Genomic DNA, 14,886 nt, shown 5'->3' on the forward strand with positions numbered 1-14,886 from the left:
TCATAGAGTTGATCCTGAGGATCAGCATTCCCGTCAAATACCTTCATAGCTGGTATTTTGAATCTTGGCGGGTGAGGTGTTGCTAGAACCTCTAGAGAAAAGGGAGATGCCTCAGCGATCACTCCCTGCTCATTTTGCTGAGCTCAAATTTGATCCAATGCCCACTGTAAATCTTTCAGCTGAGGAAGTACAAGTCATGGTGGATCATTCTCTGTAACATGGGTGGCGTGCCTTGCGGTTGCGATTAATGAAAGACTGTAGATCAGTGTTTCCCATGCTTTAACCAAAGCCTTCAACTTGCCTTGACACACATAGGTTGGAACCCTGTGAAGGTGATAGGCGGCCAGGGGAGTTTTTCGTATCTCAGCAATGGTCAGAACCAATGCGTTGATGGTAGGTGTTTCCCTCTCAGCGATGGTCAAAACTAGCGTGCTGATGACTGGGGGATTCTCTATGCCTGGCACTTTCATAGATGTGCCTATGCGAGGTGCCATGGGACTACTCCTGGTGCAAAGTACTGCCAAGTCGCAAATAGGAGTTTGATTTCCCTATTTGTGGGTAGTATTCGAATGCCCTTTTGAGCCTTTCTGCCCTTTGTCGGCAATGTGTTTACCCTTCTACGCTGTAGTGTGCATGACTTGAGGATGTGCCCATTTCCACGCTTTTGTGTGAGTTGTAGGTGTCTTTAGTTGTATCACCCTGTCCGAACTCGGTGGTACCACTCTGTCCAAACATTCTAGCCATTGAGACATCATTTAGAGAGTGTTATCAAAGTTTCCCAAGCAATAGTTAGAGGAGGATCCATTTGGGAGGTGGAGGGAATGTTTCCCACCATGTTGTGGGGAACTCCTTCGGGAGGAGTTTCCCCCTGATTGTAGGGAATCTCCTAATTGTTGTTTGCGGCTAATCTACTAGGATGCTCATTTTCAAAACCACAAGCCATGTCGATTTGTTGGTGATTTTGAAAAGGAAACTGACGGGTCAATTGTCGAAACTGAGTTTATTGGATAGAGAGTTGATGTGAATCTTGCCCTCCTTCTAGCGCCAAACTATTGATGCTTGGATTTTGACACCAGCGACTTCGCACGTGTAAAATGCCAAGAAGTCACACATGGACAGATTATAGTGAATGGGTGAAGTACTATGATAACAGTAGTATGCAAATACGTAAAGTAAAGGTGACAAAAAGATTTTTATAGTGGTTTAGATGCTTAAAGCGAAACTTACATCCACTGTGGTTGTTTATATAAATGTTACTTTCTTATAGTTACACAAGGTTACAAGAGGTCGCAATCTGTCGTTACAAGTGTGTGTTCAAAGAGAATGTTAAGTCAATTTCTTTCTAGTAATGTGTCTTTTTTATTTTCTTTTTGAAAATTCATGTGTGTCTAACCTCTATTTTATGAGGGGAAGCTATCTATTTATACTTGTTTTGCTCAAGGTAATGATTTCAATTTGCAAGTAGTATGATATCATGAAGATCCTTCCTGCCTTCCCATTCATTGAAAACTCTCATGTATATCCTTAAATTAAATAGGGCTTAGACAGGTGTGCGAACTGAATTCACTCAGGCACAAATTTTTGAGGTGATTTGGGTTTCTGACAGCTATATTCCTTTTGCCTTTGGATACGTGTCAAGCTTTGGATGGTAGAATGGTTTGTTGGATTCTGATTAGTGCTTGATGACGCCATCACATTTCAGCCCTTATTTTTAGGCATAACATAAATGAATAAAATACTATTTGTTAAAGTTATGGGTTAATGACACTAGCAACTAGAAGTAGTGAAAATTATTCTTTTGTTGTAATCTTAATTGTGTAATTGCAATAAAATAAACTAATAGGGACTGAAATAATAAAGTGGGCTAAAATGAGAAGTTTTTATTAACTTTCTCTCAATTGAGTTTGTGTACAAAATGAAGGAAATGGGCACAATTTATAGCATTTCCTCACTGACCCACCTCCCATAAAGACCAATTATCCATTAACAAATCATAGTCCATGCATGTGTCTTCAAGTGAACTTGCATAGGCCATGTGTCAATCGTTGAAAGTCCACCACTTACAACACCCCCCCTTGGATGTCCACCCTTCCACTTACAACAACCCCCCTTGGATATCCACCATTTACTAATAATTGCATTTAACCTTACTTTAAAAAAAAAAAAAAAAAAAAAAAAAACTAATAAGACCAAAAAAAGCATAAGTAAAGAAATATAATTTTATAATATAACTGTAAAGTGGTGTTGAACTCACTGTTTTAAAAGCCGGACCAAACCGAGCCAGTCCAACCGGTGAACCGGTCACATGTCCGGTTCGAATCAACATAAAAACCGGTATTATACAATAACCCGTTTTAACCCGTCAATGGGTTACATGAACAATGTTGGATCGCCGGTCCAACCGGACCACAAACAAAACCGGCCCAACACTGAAAAGGGCAAAAAAATCCCTAATTTTCTCACTTTCTCCCTGTCGCGCAGTTTCTTCTTCCTCAATTCCTCTACGCACAAAATACTCTGAAAAAATTTGAAAGAAATCGCAAAAATCTGAAATCCCACACAAAACAAAATTGAATCTTGCTGAAATCGCAACCATTCTTTGCCGAAATCGCAACCATTTGTTGCTGAAATCGATCACAACTCCAGTCTCTAAAATCGTGACGACGCGTTCCTCCCTCGTCGGAAATCGACAACGTGTTCTCCCTCGCCGGAAATCGACGCATGAAGGCTGATTGGCATGCATGTCTTGACAATCCAATTTGATTCAAGGTGAGTTGCAAACAATAAATTTAGTGAACATCTTCTGATTCGTACTCTTCTGAACTTTTATGGTTAATACCTGATCATATTCACTTTGAATCATTATCCTTTTCCTATTGTTTCTGATTTGATTCAATTTCTGTAATTAAATCAGAAGGCAATACTGCTTACACTAGGTTATATTTACTTTGGAGCTAAAGCAGACATCAAAGTTTGGGATCCTTCTATCGAATCTGACGATGAGTACAGTACTTCCCGAGTTAGTCTCCAAAGTGGTCCTTACTACGATTTTGAAAGCATAGAATATGGATGGGCGGTTAGTATAACTAAGAATTCTTTTTCAGTTTAGTCATTCATCCATTATAGCACTGGCTAAACGAATACCTTTTTTCTTTTTTGGTTCATAATTTTTCAGGTAAATCCAAGAGTGTATAGGGATAAGAAGACTCGATTGTATGTATATTGGATCGTAAGTACTTGTCAACAAATAAGTTATTATAATTTTTATGGAGGTTAACTTCTTGTGGAGATGTCTATGCTACTAAATACATAACGTAAGATCCAAAATTTTATTTCTTTTCTTTATTAAATAGGTTGATGGATCAAAGGCAACAGGGTGCTTTGATCTTACTTGCCCTGGTTTTGTTCAAACTGTCAAGGAAATTGCACTTGGGATTGCAATTTATCCCATCTCAGTAGCTAATGGCCTTCCATACCAGATAACTATTTACATATTTAAGGTAAAACGAAATGGAACTTTTCTTTCATTGAAAACACTTTGAATAAAATTTTATTCTCATATCTTCAGAATTTTTATAATCCTTTGATTTCAAGATCCAAATACAAGCAATTGGTGGATGCAGTATGGAGAAAAAATCAACGTGGGGTACTGGCCTCATAACTTATTTAGTTTGATAATTAGTGGTGCAGAAAGTGTAGAATGGGGAGGTGAAGTTTACAGCTTAAAGTTGGGGCAATCTCCCCACACTGCAACGGAAATGGGAAATGGAGAATATCCAAACCCAATTTTCGGCGATTCAGGTTACATGAAGAGAATGAGAGTTCTTGATAATTCTCGCATCTTGAAGTTCCCGGAATGGGTATCTACTTATGCAGATGAGTACAACTACTATGATGTTTACTATGTTTCAGATTATGTGTGATGACATCATCATGATGTGTGATGATGTCACCAGTCCAACCGGTTGGACCGATTGAACCGTGACCCAAGCAGCAGAGCAAGTTACCCTCCGATCTGGTTTTTAAAACAATGGTTGAACGTACTTCATACTACCTCATTAAAAACCTTGTCAGGAAAACTTAGTAGGACAAAACCTGGTCAAGGGAAAAAAAGTATTATACACATATATTCAATACAATAATCCCTTCAAACTCTTCCTGATCAATGCTCCCCTTCATAATGAAAAAATTAACTTAATTACTTATCTGGCTTGAGATGACAATAACATTTGTAATTGTAAACAGACTGCCTGGTGTATATGTGATTTTCAAATGGCTTATTTGTCATTTTTGTAAGTAATATGGGTGTATTATTATTTTCCCAAGTATCCGAAATCAGAATCAGAACCTGTTTTTCAGATTCCAGTTCTGGTTCCAAATCTCAGGAGCCAGCTGGTTTCGGGTCCAGTTCCTTAGGATTTTGGCGGGTACATGGACCTGCCACCTCTAAGTATTAATCCTCTCTTCTTTTTTTCAATTTCTATTTGGCTTTGAAGCGTTGGGGTCCTTGGGGAAATCTTATTCCAACCATTCTGTGCCACCCCCAAGTATTAATCCTCTTTTTGTTTTTAAATTGCTATTTGGTTTTGAAGCGCTGGGTTCCTTGGGGAAATTTTATTCTAACTATTCTGTTTATTTTAAACTTTTCGTCATAGCTTATTTTGATTTCAATTTGTAATTTATGCAGTGATTGTTTGTTCCCTAAAATAACTGAAATTCCTAGTGCGACGGCCGGATGCCAATCTCTAGACCACTATAAAATGAATTACAAATGTTTACTGCAAATTTTGCTTCCAACAATTGCTGAATACTCTGATACAAACGGAAAATCTGGAGTCTTGTACAGATATTCATAGGTGGTTGATCAAGCCCCTGATGGCTACAACTGCACCGGTTCCAGAAACGCGTTCATCTTCAACAAAAGGGATAGTTTTCCACACCCTTAATTTCATTGGGACACTCGCCTTAACTGCAAATGAAGGACAGAAATTTTAACAATGTATGCATTTACATTTATCTTAACTTAATTACATAAGAATTTGAATTACACCTTCAGTGGATTTATCCTTTTCCACACAAATGGCAGCATAATGAGAACCGGCCAAGTCCAAGAGCGCGAATTGCCAATTGCTTGTGAGATTCTCAGGGTCATCAGAAGATTCAACGACAATTTCAGATGCCTGAAAACAAGATTAAGAAAATGAATTGTGAATTTGTGATCAGCACCCAAAATGTTCAGTACTGTAATTAGCTCAAACAATTATTGCAAACGAAAGAACCACATAATCACGTATTGTTAAATGGGGAAGTACCACTGATAAGATCCAACTGTTTAATAGATATAAGTTCCCCCATCATTGATAGTTAGATTGCTTCCTCATTTCCACATCATTTAATATTTAGCACTTGAAGTTGATAAAAATTGATTAAAAAAGAAAATAAGACATTACAATATTTAAGCAAGCAATCAGGACTGCTTTCAGGATTGTTAAAAAAACAATGTGCTTTAGATGCCTAGGATTCGAATATTCTAACCTCTATGTCAAGCTTGTCTCCAGTAAACTAAAGTTTTTCTAGTTTTATGGCGATTGTTTAAATTTATCTGAACATTTTAAAATGATATGCACAGACACACACACAATGATAAATACACAGATTTTTAATCTGACTCGAGTTTGACACCCATGAAAGTCAAATTTAGAAATATACATAAGGTAAGACATCTTCTTCAACTTCATTTTATATATTCCCTTCTTACTATGACCACCTTTTTTGACATTATAATATTGTTAATACCAAGCAGAACTTGATATGAACGTAAAATTAATCAACTTCAGTTTTGGAGGCCAACTGAAAATAGGTCATTGTTACCTCAATATGCCCATGTGAACTGGTAGACTTTTTATCACATGCATATCATTCACATGCTACATTTGACACTCACTAGAAATTTGGTACAAACCTCAGAATCTAAAGTCTCTGAAAGATGAGACCCTCCTATAATTGCAATCCTAGACCCAAGGGTAAAGGTCTTGAAGGGTGCAGCTGAGAAACCCCTTCCCAGTGCTTTCACATAAGCCTCCTGCAAAGGAAATCCATCTTTTATGAAAAGCAAAGAAAAGCATAAATTGCATTTGGATACTCTGAATTTTATGACCTGACCATGAAATGCTTTTCACTTTTTAGTAGTTCAGAAAATGTTGCTTACCTTGAGAGTCCATAACTTGATAAACTCCTGACGCTGAATTTCAGGGTCTGATATTGCAGTTAAAAGTTTCACTTCCTCAGGCGAAAAGTACCGTTTTGCAAAAGCTGAAATATTGCTATTAGCCCTTCGTTGCTTCTCTTCTACATCAATACCAATCTACAATCAGAAGCATAAACAGCAAAGTTTAAATTGCGTTCCCAATACATTATTTATTTATTCAGTAAGCATATTTAGCCATCACATTAGGAGCTGATCTCTGCAGCCCCAAAAGAAGGGGATACTTACTGGTACATCCAGAGTCACTCCACAGGCTACTAGAGAAGAAGTGTGCGAGATATTAAAATGCAATGGCAGTGGGCACCAGTCTACCTATTCTCTCACGAAATAAAAATAAAAGAATAAATGTATCAAGAAAACAAAATACCCTTAAAAAATACAAATTAGAAGGAAAAGCAAGCTCAACAAAAAGCAGATAGTGGATAGCTAAGCCGTCCAAAATAGAACTGACCTCAGGCTTCCCATAGATGTTCTTCCGGAACTTCAAATTTCTTGGACTTACTTGACAATGTGTCTGATCTAGTAGTAAAAAGTATTGCTTAATGCTCACCATACAAAATATTCTATTATTCAAAGCAGTATCTACATCATATATACACATTTAAAAATAAGATTCTTTTCTGAATGGCTCCTTGACAGAAGATGTATTCATGAGGCAGTCTGAGGGGTTTGAAAATAAAGGCTGTCCAACTCATGTCTGTAAGCTTGAAAAAGTTTTGTATGCACTTAATCAGGCCCCTAGGGCCTGGTTTCAGAACTCAGGGATGGTGTAGTCCTGTGGGGATTCAGTAATTCTAAGGCTGACACATCATTATTTGTCTTTCCCAGAGGGGAACAAATTTTCATTCTACTTGTGTATGTAGATGACATGTTAATTACAGGAAATTGTACTAACCTTATCTCTCAAGTAATAAGAGATTTCAACCGAAAAATTGTCTTGAAGGGGTTGGGATGCTTGGCTATTTCTAAGGTATTGAAATTTTCAGGGATAGCAAAGGCCTGCATTTATCACAAACAAAGTATATACAGGACATGCTGAAAAGAACAAGGCTTGAGCAATCCAAACCTTGCTCCAATCCAATGGTCACAAGTCAAAAATTGACCAAAGTCAGAAGGCAGTCAATTTATGACCCCACTGTATACAGGAGTGTAATTGGAGCATTGCCATACGCTACCATTACAAGACCTGAGATCTCCTTTGCAGTAAATCAGTTGAGTCAGTTTTTGCAGTAGCCCATTGATCTACATTAGCAAACTGAAAAAAAGGTCCTTAGGTACCTTAAAGGAACTATTACCTAATGCTTAAATTTCAGCACAATAGGAAGACTTGATGTTATAGGGTTTTCAGTTGTTGATTGGGCCTATGATCAAGAGGATAGAAAGTTTGCCAGTAGGAATTGTGTGTTTTTAGGAGGAAATCAGGTGTCCTGGGTTTCTAGAAAGCAAAAATCAGCGGCCAGGTCAAGCACAAAAGTGAATATCGGTCCTTGGCTCAAATTTTTCCTTTTTTTTTTTTGTGAGGTGTGGTGGTAAACCTAGTAATTGCCTCTCCCGCGACCTGAACACAAGGCCCCTGGGTATCCTTGGCTCAGTTTGATGCAAAGGTGACTTGGATTTCATCATGGCTTAGTGAGCTTCATGTGAAAATGGTTGTTGTACCTATTGTGTGGTGCAACAATCAGGGAACAACAGCTCTTGCTTATAATCCAGTTCATCGTGGAAAAACAAAACACATAGAATTAGATGTACATTTCATTAGGGATATGGCTGCAAATCAGGAACTTCAAGTTAGATATGATCCTTCAAAAGATCTAGTGGCTAATGTGTTTACAAAGGCACTTACAATAGACCATTTTGAGTACTTAAGAAATAAGCTAAATGTGATTCCAAGTTGGCAAAGCTTGAGAGGGGATGTTACAACATCAAGCTCTGCAGCTCAGTTAGTTGTTGTAAAATAAGCTTCTGCTATTAACAAGTCAACGGTGCATTTGGAGGAGTTTGCTAACATGTAAAAGCTGCTTGGTCTGCATTCATAGTTAAAAGGTCTTACTTACAGTTTGTGTGATCTAAAAATTATTTATATACACTCCATTGGTTGTATAAAAAGAGCAGTAGTCTCATAAAAATTTAACAAGAAAAAATTTCAGATTAATCTTTTGGCTTTCCGTTAGTTTCTTAAGAAAAATCATTCTCAATTTTCAAGTTTTCAAACTTGATATCAGATCTTATGGTTGAAGTGATTAACAACAACCAATCTCAACGAGCTTTTGGTGATCCAAAATTAGACTGTTGCAATCAGCAAAAACACTATTGTATTCAAAACCTCTAGCTTTGCTATGCCAATAAATTAAGCTTGATCAAAGCAATTTTAAGGCCTCAAAATTACAGGTTCTTCCTCCAATTCCAATAGCTTTGTTGGTTTGGATCATTAGAAGCCCTTTGAGCTTGATTATTGTCAATTATTTCAACCATAAGCTTTGATACCAAGATTGAAAATTCAAATGAATTGAGAAAGATCTTAAGAAACAAACCAAAAACCAGAGAGAAAATCAAGAGAAGAGTCTGGAATTTTTTCTTATTAAACTTTTATAAGACTACTGATCCTTTTAGACAAACATAAAGAGTGTTACAACTAATTCCTTGAATTTTTTCTTATCAAAATTCCAGATTCTTCTTCTGATTTTCTGTTTGTTTCTTAAGAAAATTATTTCTTAATTCATTTAAGTTCTCAAACTTGGTATCAAAGCTTATGGCTGAAGTGATTAACAAATGATGATCCAAATCAGACTATTGCAATCACCAAAAAACACTATTGTAGCACCTTGTACAGTGATTAACTAACTGAGTGATAAAGCTTGATATTCTAACATCTTCCAACCATTTATTTGAACGTCTTTATTTTCTAATAGTAGTAAGCTAGTAAGCTAGACTTTGTTTTTAGTAAGCGTTAGCTTTCTTCTGAGTGATGAGATTCTATGGTGTTTCCATTTGGATGGAAAGTGTCAACATATCCAAAAATATCAAATTGTTTCATATTCTAACGTTTCAACTCAAACTTTCTTCATCACATGCCTCTATAACTTTTGAAAACTTAGAGCAACTACAGTGCACTAACATATATTTACGTGTAATATGCTTCTGAATAAGCAATATGCATGTCAATCATATATAAATTATTGATATCATGATTCATAAGAAAAATTTCCCTACAAATCTAGTGCCAACACAGTATCCATATAGAACAAGAACATCAAGTTTAACTACATATCGTCCGCTCTAATCTCGGTGTCCAACAATAAATGTAATGGAAAAATGAAGAGGAGAGTTTCAATAGAAACATCAAGTACCTACATCTGGCAATAGTAGTGCGAACTAAGGCACGAGCTAGCAGGGCACTTTTCTTGTGCTGGTCTCCACGCATTCGATAAACATTTTCCTTCTCTCTTGGTGAGAGAATTTCTAAATACTGATTTAAAAGAGATGTACTCTTCACCTCCTCAGGTACAATATACCAAAAGTGGGTTTCCCTGAAGACCAAAAAAGAAAAAGAAAAAGAAAACGAAAAAGAAAAAAGAAATCATTATCGACGCAGATTGCAAAGCTTTAAACACAAATATCTTCAAATAGAAACAAAATATCATATAATGCCAATAACCCAAATGTTATGAAGCGCCAAAATATAGATGGATTACAAAAATAACATAGAAAATGGGATGGCTGATACCTTTGAGATGGTAGTTGAACAGGAAGTAAAGGCGGCAAAGCAACTGAGAAATTCCTTTGAAAGCAACACGTATTCATTGTGAATTTGAGTTTTTTGTTTAGAGACGAAAACATGAATACTTGGAACAGCTGAACATATCTAATCCTCACATAAACAACCTCAAAAAAAAAAGGCAACAACCTTCATTAAGGAACAATTAACAAAAACATAAATTTGAAATTTAACTCACAGCACAAGGCATTCAGAAAATATCCAAAACTCAAAACATTGGAAGGGTTTGTAAATCCAAAGATTAGAGAGAGGAGAAAGTACCTTCGTGTTGGAAGAAACAAGAGCTCGCGCGTTTGGTTTGGTTTGGTGGGCAATCCAAGGCTTTCTTCAAATTAATTATATTATTATAGTTTTAAATATTTTCTGAAATTCGATAAAAATTGTACCTGAAATTTTGTATAAATTTTCAAAATAAAAATTAAGGTCCTACTTATTTTTCGAATTAAAAGTTTTCTCATTTTGTTATAATTTCACGAATTATTTGATATCAAATTAAGTGTGTCTACTCATTTAAATTAAATTTTGTTGTATTGCATTTTTCCTCATTTGATTCAATTATTAAATTTACATGATTAATGAGCGGCATTTTCTATAATTTTAGTTGATTTAGATTTAAAGTGTAAGAACCATATTAATTTAATCATATAACTTGAAATTGTATATTGAACAGTTTAGATTAGAGTAATTAAATTGAATTTGCTGATTAAAAAGAACAGATTTCTCTAAATATTTTTCAGAAATCTAAGGCTGTTTGATACATTATTTTATTTTAAATAAGATAAGATAAGATAAGATAAGATTTAATCAAATAAAATAAGATTATGATAATGTGTTTAATACATTTTTTGAAAACATTTTCCGAAAAGTTTATAAATTAATAAAAACACCTTCACCCACCCAACCGACTGCTGACAGCCGACCACCACCATCAGACGGTAGCCGACAGTCGTCAGAATGGCGCATGACCATTAGGATCGATTAGAAGAGTTCAAGTGTGGTAGAACATCAGAAATATGTTCTTGAATGTTTAAGCAGTTTTGACTCTGAAATGGCGGCATCATCTTCATAACCCATGAAGTAGGCCCAAAAACACGCAGAATCGAAATCACAAACATATAAACACATTCTAAAGGATCCGGTAGTAAATAGCATTGTCGAAACTCAAAAATACATTCTGTTAAGTGATAAGCGTGTATAGATTATGATAGATGTCATCAAATAACAATATGGTTTTGTGTCAAATTATCATTTTGAACTCTCCCCCTTGCAAGGGACATCAGTGCAGCGACAAACAGGTTTACCAGAAGCTTCCCAACCATTGAAACCACGTTCAAGAACGAAAATGTTCTTGATTCCAGCATCTACTACCTTTTCATCCAGATAATTAGCCAACCTCCTCGCACAAGTTGGTCCGCGAACCTACAAAGTCATCCACAACATTTTTAACATGCAACCATTCAAAAAAACTATCTTAGTTTGTCTTTGAAAAGAAACAAGAAGGAAAAATATGAGAACACGGAAAAAGAGGTTAAACAGAGAGAAATCCAACACAAGATTTCTTAAGTTAAAAAATTATAGCATTAATAACTAAGGTATACGTCACACTTCTTTTTGTTAAGCCTCAAGCCACTTATGCTAACACATAACTGCTATATACATGGTTTATGGGAAAATAGATCAAGACCATGCGGAGAGGAGGAGAATGGGGTTAGAGAACAATAAAAGAAGAACTGTTATTTAAGGAAGAAGTGTGTAAATGAAGATCAATCATAATTTTGGAGCACTAAAGCTCAGGACCTCGTAAAGAATCATGATTTAGTTTTGCAAGTTTTCAAAGGCTCTTGATCAAGCATCTTGCTAACTGGAGAAGTTGAGGATGTGTTGCAAGATGGGAATTTGAGAAATCATAGACTTAAGTTTTAAAAAAAATGACTTTGCAATCCAATTTAGAAGGAGATTGCACTCTACAAACCCAATAAGATGACTGACCTAAAAGACGAAAAATCTCCTTCTAGTATGGCATCGTTCAATAACCCCTATCACATACCATTCATAAGGGTGCCACTTCTAAAAGGAAAACAAGAGCTCGCAGAGCACCAGTGAATCATTGCTCGTAAAACTTTTGTTAGGCTCACTGGATGCTTTACTCAAACAGGATAAACAATGCTATATAAGCACTACCTAGCTTGCTAGCATGGTAGATTACCTGAAGTGACAGTGGGCAAGTTTTCCTCACCAGATGCATAAGCAAGTTTGACAGAGGTATTTGAGTTGAAAAAATATGTTCTATTGTATAACTAATTCCCAAAACGTTCAAAGCAATGACTCTAGTTCACAACAAAAAAATCCAATCCTCAGACTAACAATTGAAAATGTAGAAGATCTAGTGATTCAAATAACAGAAGGATAGGAGACGCTATTAACAGAAAAGCATGCATATGCACCAAAATAAGACTCTCATAACAGCTCAAGCATCGGCCTCCAAACCCAAAGTCCGACCGTACTTCGAACCACAAACAATATTCCAAGCACAAAGGAGCAGCTCTTCGAAGAAGACACTACTCATTAGCAAGGAGCCATGGCAGTTCATAACTAAGGTCTCCAAGACAGCAGAGCAATACCATAGTTTGAGCAGTACAGACGTGAATATATATATTTTTTAAATCTACTACTTTTAAATTAGTTCAAAAAGATTCCAAGGAAATTTTGAGTTATTTATAGTTTACAACATAATACATACATTTCTTTAGTATTTCGACTTGATTTTGAAAAATAATTATAGTGGATTAAGAGATCATAATAGTCAAATTATGTGGGTACTCAAAGTTGGCGGACAGTTGATCTCTTAACAAGTTTTCTAGGCTTAGATGCCACTTGAGTTTGCTGTTGGAGTATCAAGAGGTAAGTAAATCGAACCTTTATTAGAATCATAATAAATATAAACACATGTTTTCTTATGAAATTTGAATACTTCTTTTGATGTATATATGCTTATATGCCATAATTATGAACATTTGATATCTGAATTTGTTTTTAGCATGGTCATGTGTTATGCTTTATTGTTTAATTATGAAGTGTATGTAGGAATATGATTTTTCCATGTGCATATTATTTGTGTGTCTTTAGGATACTTAAATTTGTTGCATGCTTAATAAGCAACCTATATTATGTGTGGAACCAGATGTTGTATTTTAATGTTATGTGTTCTATACTTTGAGAAGTGTCCTTAGGGAACCTTTAGGACTAAGAAGTCTTCACTTATGTGTGTCGACATATAGGTACATGTAAGAGGACTTGGTGATTATTACAATGAATGAATGATGGTCAGACTCTTAACTTCAAATATGAATGTATTTTTATTAACCAAAAAAAACCCTCACTTATACTTGTCTCGTGTATGGTAAATCACCAATGTGCTCATCTCATTTGTGATAAGTAAAGTCTCACTAGGTAATAACTTAATGAAGAGAAACGTACTGATATTTTGATACAGAAGAAAAATTAGCTCCATGGCTTTAAATGATTAATTTAAATAATTGATGCTTCATAAACAGATTAGTGTACATACAGAAGGTCACCATAAAACTTCACAATCCAGTCTTTGATCTAAACTCTGTAACAGCACATGAGAACAAAGCTAAAATATTCCATTGGTTTGCGTCGAGGCACTTTTGTTTTTGGGTTCATGAATAATTTTCAACCAAAATGTTTTTTTTATTTTACTTTTCTATTAGTGAAATTCAACACAGCAGAACTTTTAATCTAATCAATAATACAGTAAACATAAACATGCATGCATCGAGAGAACAAATACATACATCATTATAGCCAACTAGATCAACAGAAGGAGCAGAAAATTAGAAGAAAAAAAAAAACAAATTCCACTAATAATTAATAATTAATTCTGAAAAATAAACAAGGTGTTGAAATTAAAGGGGAAAAAAGCAGAAAGACCTGGCTTTAAGCGCAATGGAAAACAAGGGTATCTTTGCCCTTGACCTCTTGAATTAAATTTGAGATGTTATCAGTGAAATTGCCGTCGCATAGTGCAGAGACCCAGTATATGCCCATCGTAACTCCTCTCATCGTCTCTTCATAAAAAATATCATCAACAAATTAATAAACGAATCTTAGCAACTTAAATTCGTCTTGCAAAGAGCGTGATTGTACGCTGGACATCGATGAGGCGTATTTGGGCGGGGTTTCAAGAGAGAAAGCTGAGACCCCGTTATGTAGGACGATAGTCCGAGCCATGCTCTTCTTCAACTCTTTTGTTATATAATATATTATATATATATATATATATATATATAAGATATATAAAACTTTTATATAGTGATAATGGTTATAGAGTAATATGGTAGGACTAAACTAATTTTTAGTATTATAAAGAACTATAACTAATGAAGGTTGTAGTTATAAAAAATTATAGTTTTGATTTTTTTATTTTTTAATTCAGGTTTTACAGTATCAATATTAAGATTTCAATTTATATTTTAGTAGTATACGATTTCAATTCAGCGCTTCAATTGCCTACTTTGGAAATGGATAGAAGATTTGTGTCTTGGAACTAGCAAAGATAGTGTCGTTGATGGAACTGTAAATGCAGTTGATGCATAGTCAATTGATATGAAGCCACAAAACAATTGTCTATGGTTTAAGATTGCAAAATTAAGATCCCCGATTTCGATGAATTGCAAGTTAAAAATGAAGTGGATGGGAAAAATAAAAGAGTATTGCAAAAATTGAGTGATTAATTCGACATTTCACTACACTAAATCGAATAGATAGTAATGTCTTCTTGGCATCACAAATGAGCAACAAAATCGTGTATGCTTTAATTGAT

The 14,886-nt window shown here is 35.3% G+C and overlaps 2 protein-coding genes and 1 pseudogene across 2 annotated transcripts; 1 reads left to right on the top strand and 2 right to left on the bottom strand.

The window, feature by feature from the left end:
- Positions 1 to 369: 369 nt before the first annotated feature.
- Positions 370 to 3,923, top strand: LOC116137263. Its single transcript, XM_031422948.1, has 5 exons — positions 370 to 507; positions 2,915 to 3,076; positions 3,176 to 3,229; positions 3,354 to 3,500; positions 3,624 to 3,923. Exons 1-5 carry the CDS (start codon positions 370 to 372, stop codon positions 3,921 to 3,923), a joined length of 801 nt encoding a protein of 266 aa, XP_031278808.1.
- Positions 3,924 to 4,620: 697 nt separating this feature from the next.
- Positions 4,621 to 10,341, bottom strand: LOC116137287 (4'-phosphopantetheinyl transferase HetI-like). The gene is made up of 9 exons (XM_031422974.1): positions 10,302 to 10,341; positions 9,990 to 10,147; positions 9,617 to 9,792; positions 6,717 to 6,784; positions 6,494 to 6,577; positions 6,209 to 6,364; positions 5,963 to 6,082; positions 5,051 to 5,180; positions 4,621 to 4,969 (listed from the first exon to the last, which is right to left on the bottom strand). Exons 2-9 carry the CDS (start codon positions 10,100 to 10,102, stop codon positions 4,851 to 4,853), a joined length of 966 nt encoding a protein of 321 aa, XP_031278834.1. The 5' UTR covers positions 10,103 to 10,147; positions 10,302 to 10,341; the 3' UTR covers positions 4,621 to 4,850.
- An 845-nt stretch (positions 10,342 to 11,186) lies between these two features.
- LOC116137264 lies at positions 11,187 to 14,312 on the bottom strand (annotated as a pseudogene).
- Positions 14,313 to 14,886: the final 574 nt, after the last annotated feature.

Source organism: Pistacia vera, unplaced genomic scaffold, assembly GCF_008641045.1.
Source record: "Pistacia vera cultivar Batoury unplaced genomic scaffold, PisVer_v2 Contig322, whole genome shotgun sequence".
Lineage (NCBI taxonomy): Eukaryota > Viridiplantae > Streptophyta > Magnoliopsida > Sapindales > Anacardiaceae > Pistacia > Pistacia vera.

Coding starts and splice junctions, on each gene's coding strand:
- LOC116137263 (XM_031422948.1), top strand. CDS start 370: ATGGTCAGAACCAATGCGTTGATGGTAGGTGTTTCCCTCTCAGCGATG. Junction 508..2,914: donor GTGCCATGGGACTACTCCTG/GTGCAAAGTACT, acceptor TAATTAAATCAG/AAGGCAATACTGCTTACACT. Junction 3,230..3,353: donor GATTGTATGTATATTGGATC/GTAAGTACTTGT, acceptor TTTATTAAATAG/GTTGATGGATCAAAGGCAAC.
- LOC116137287 (XM_031422974.1), bottom strand. CDS start 10,102: ATGTTTTCGTCTCTAAACAAAAAACTCAAATTCACAATGAATACGTGT. Junction 6,083..6,208: donor TCAAGTTATGGACTCTCAAG/GTAAGCAACATT, acceptor TTTCCTTTGCAG/GAGGCTTATGTGAAAGCACT. Junction 4,970..5,050: donor AAAGGATAAATCCACTGAAG/GTGTAATTCAAA, acceptor CTTCATTTGCAG/TTAAGGCGAGTGTCCCAATG.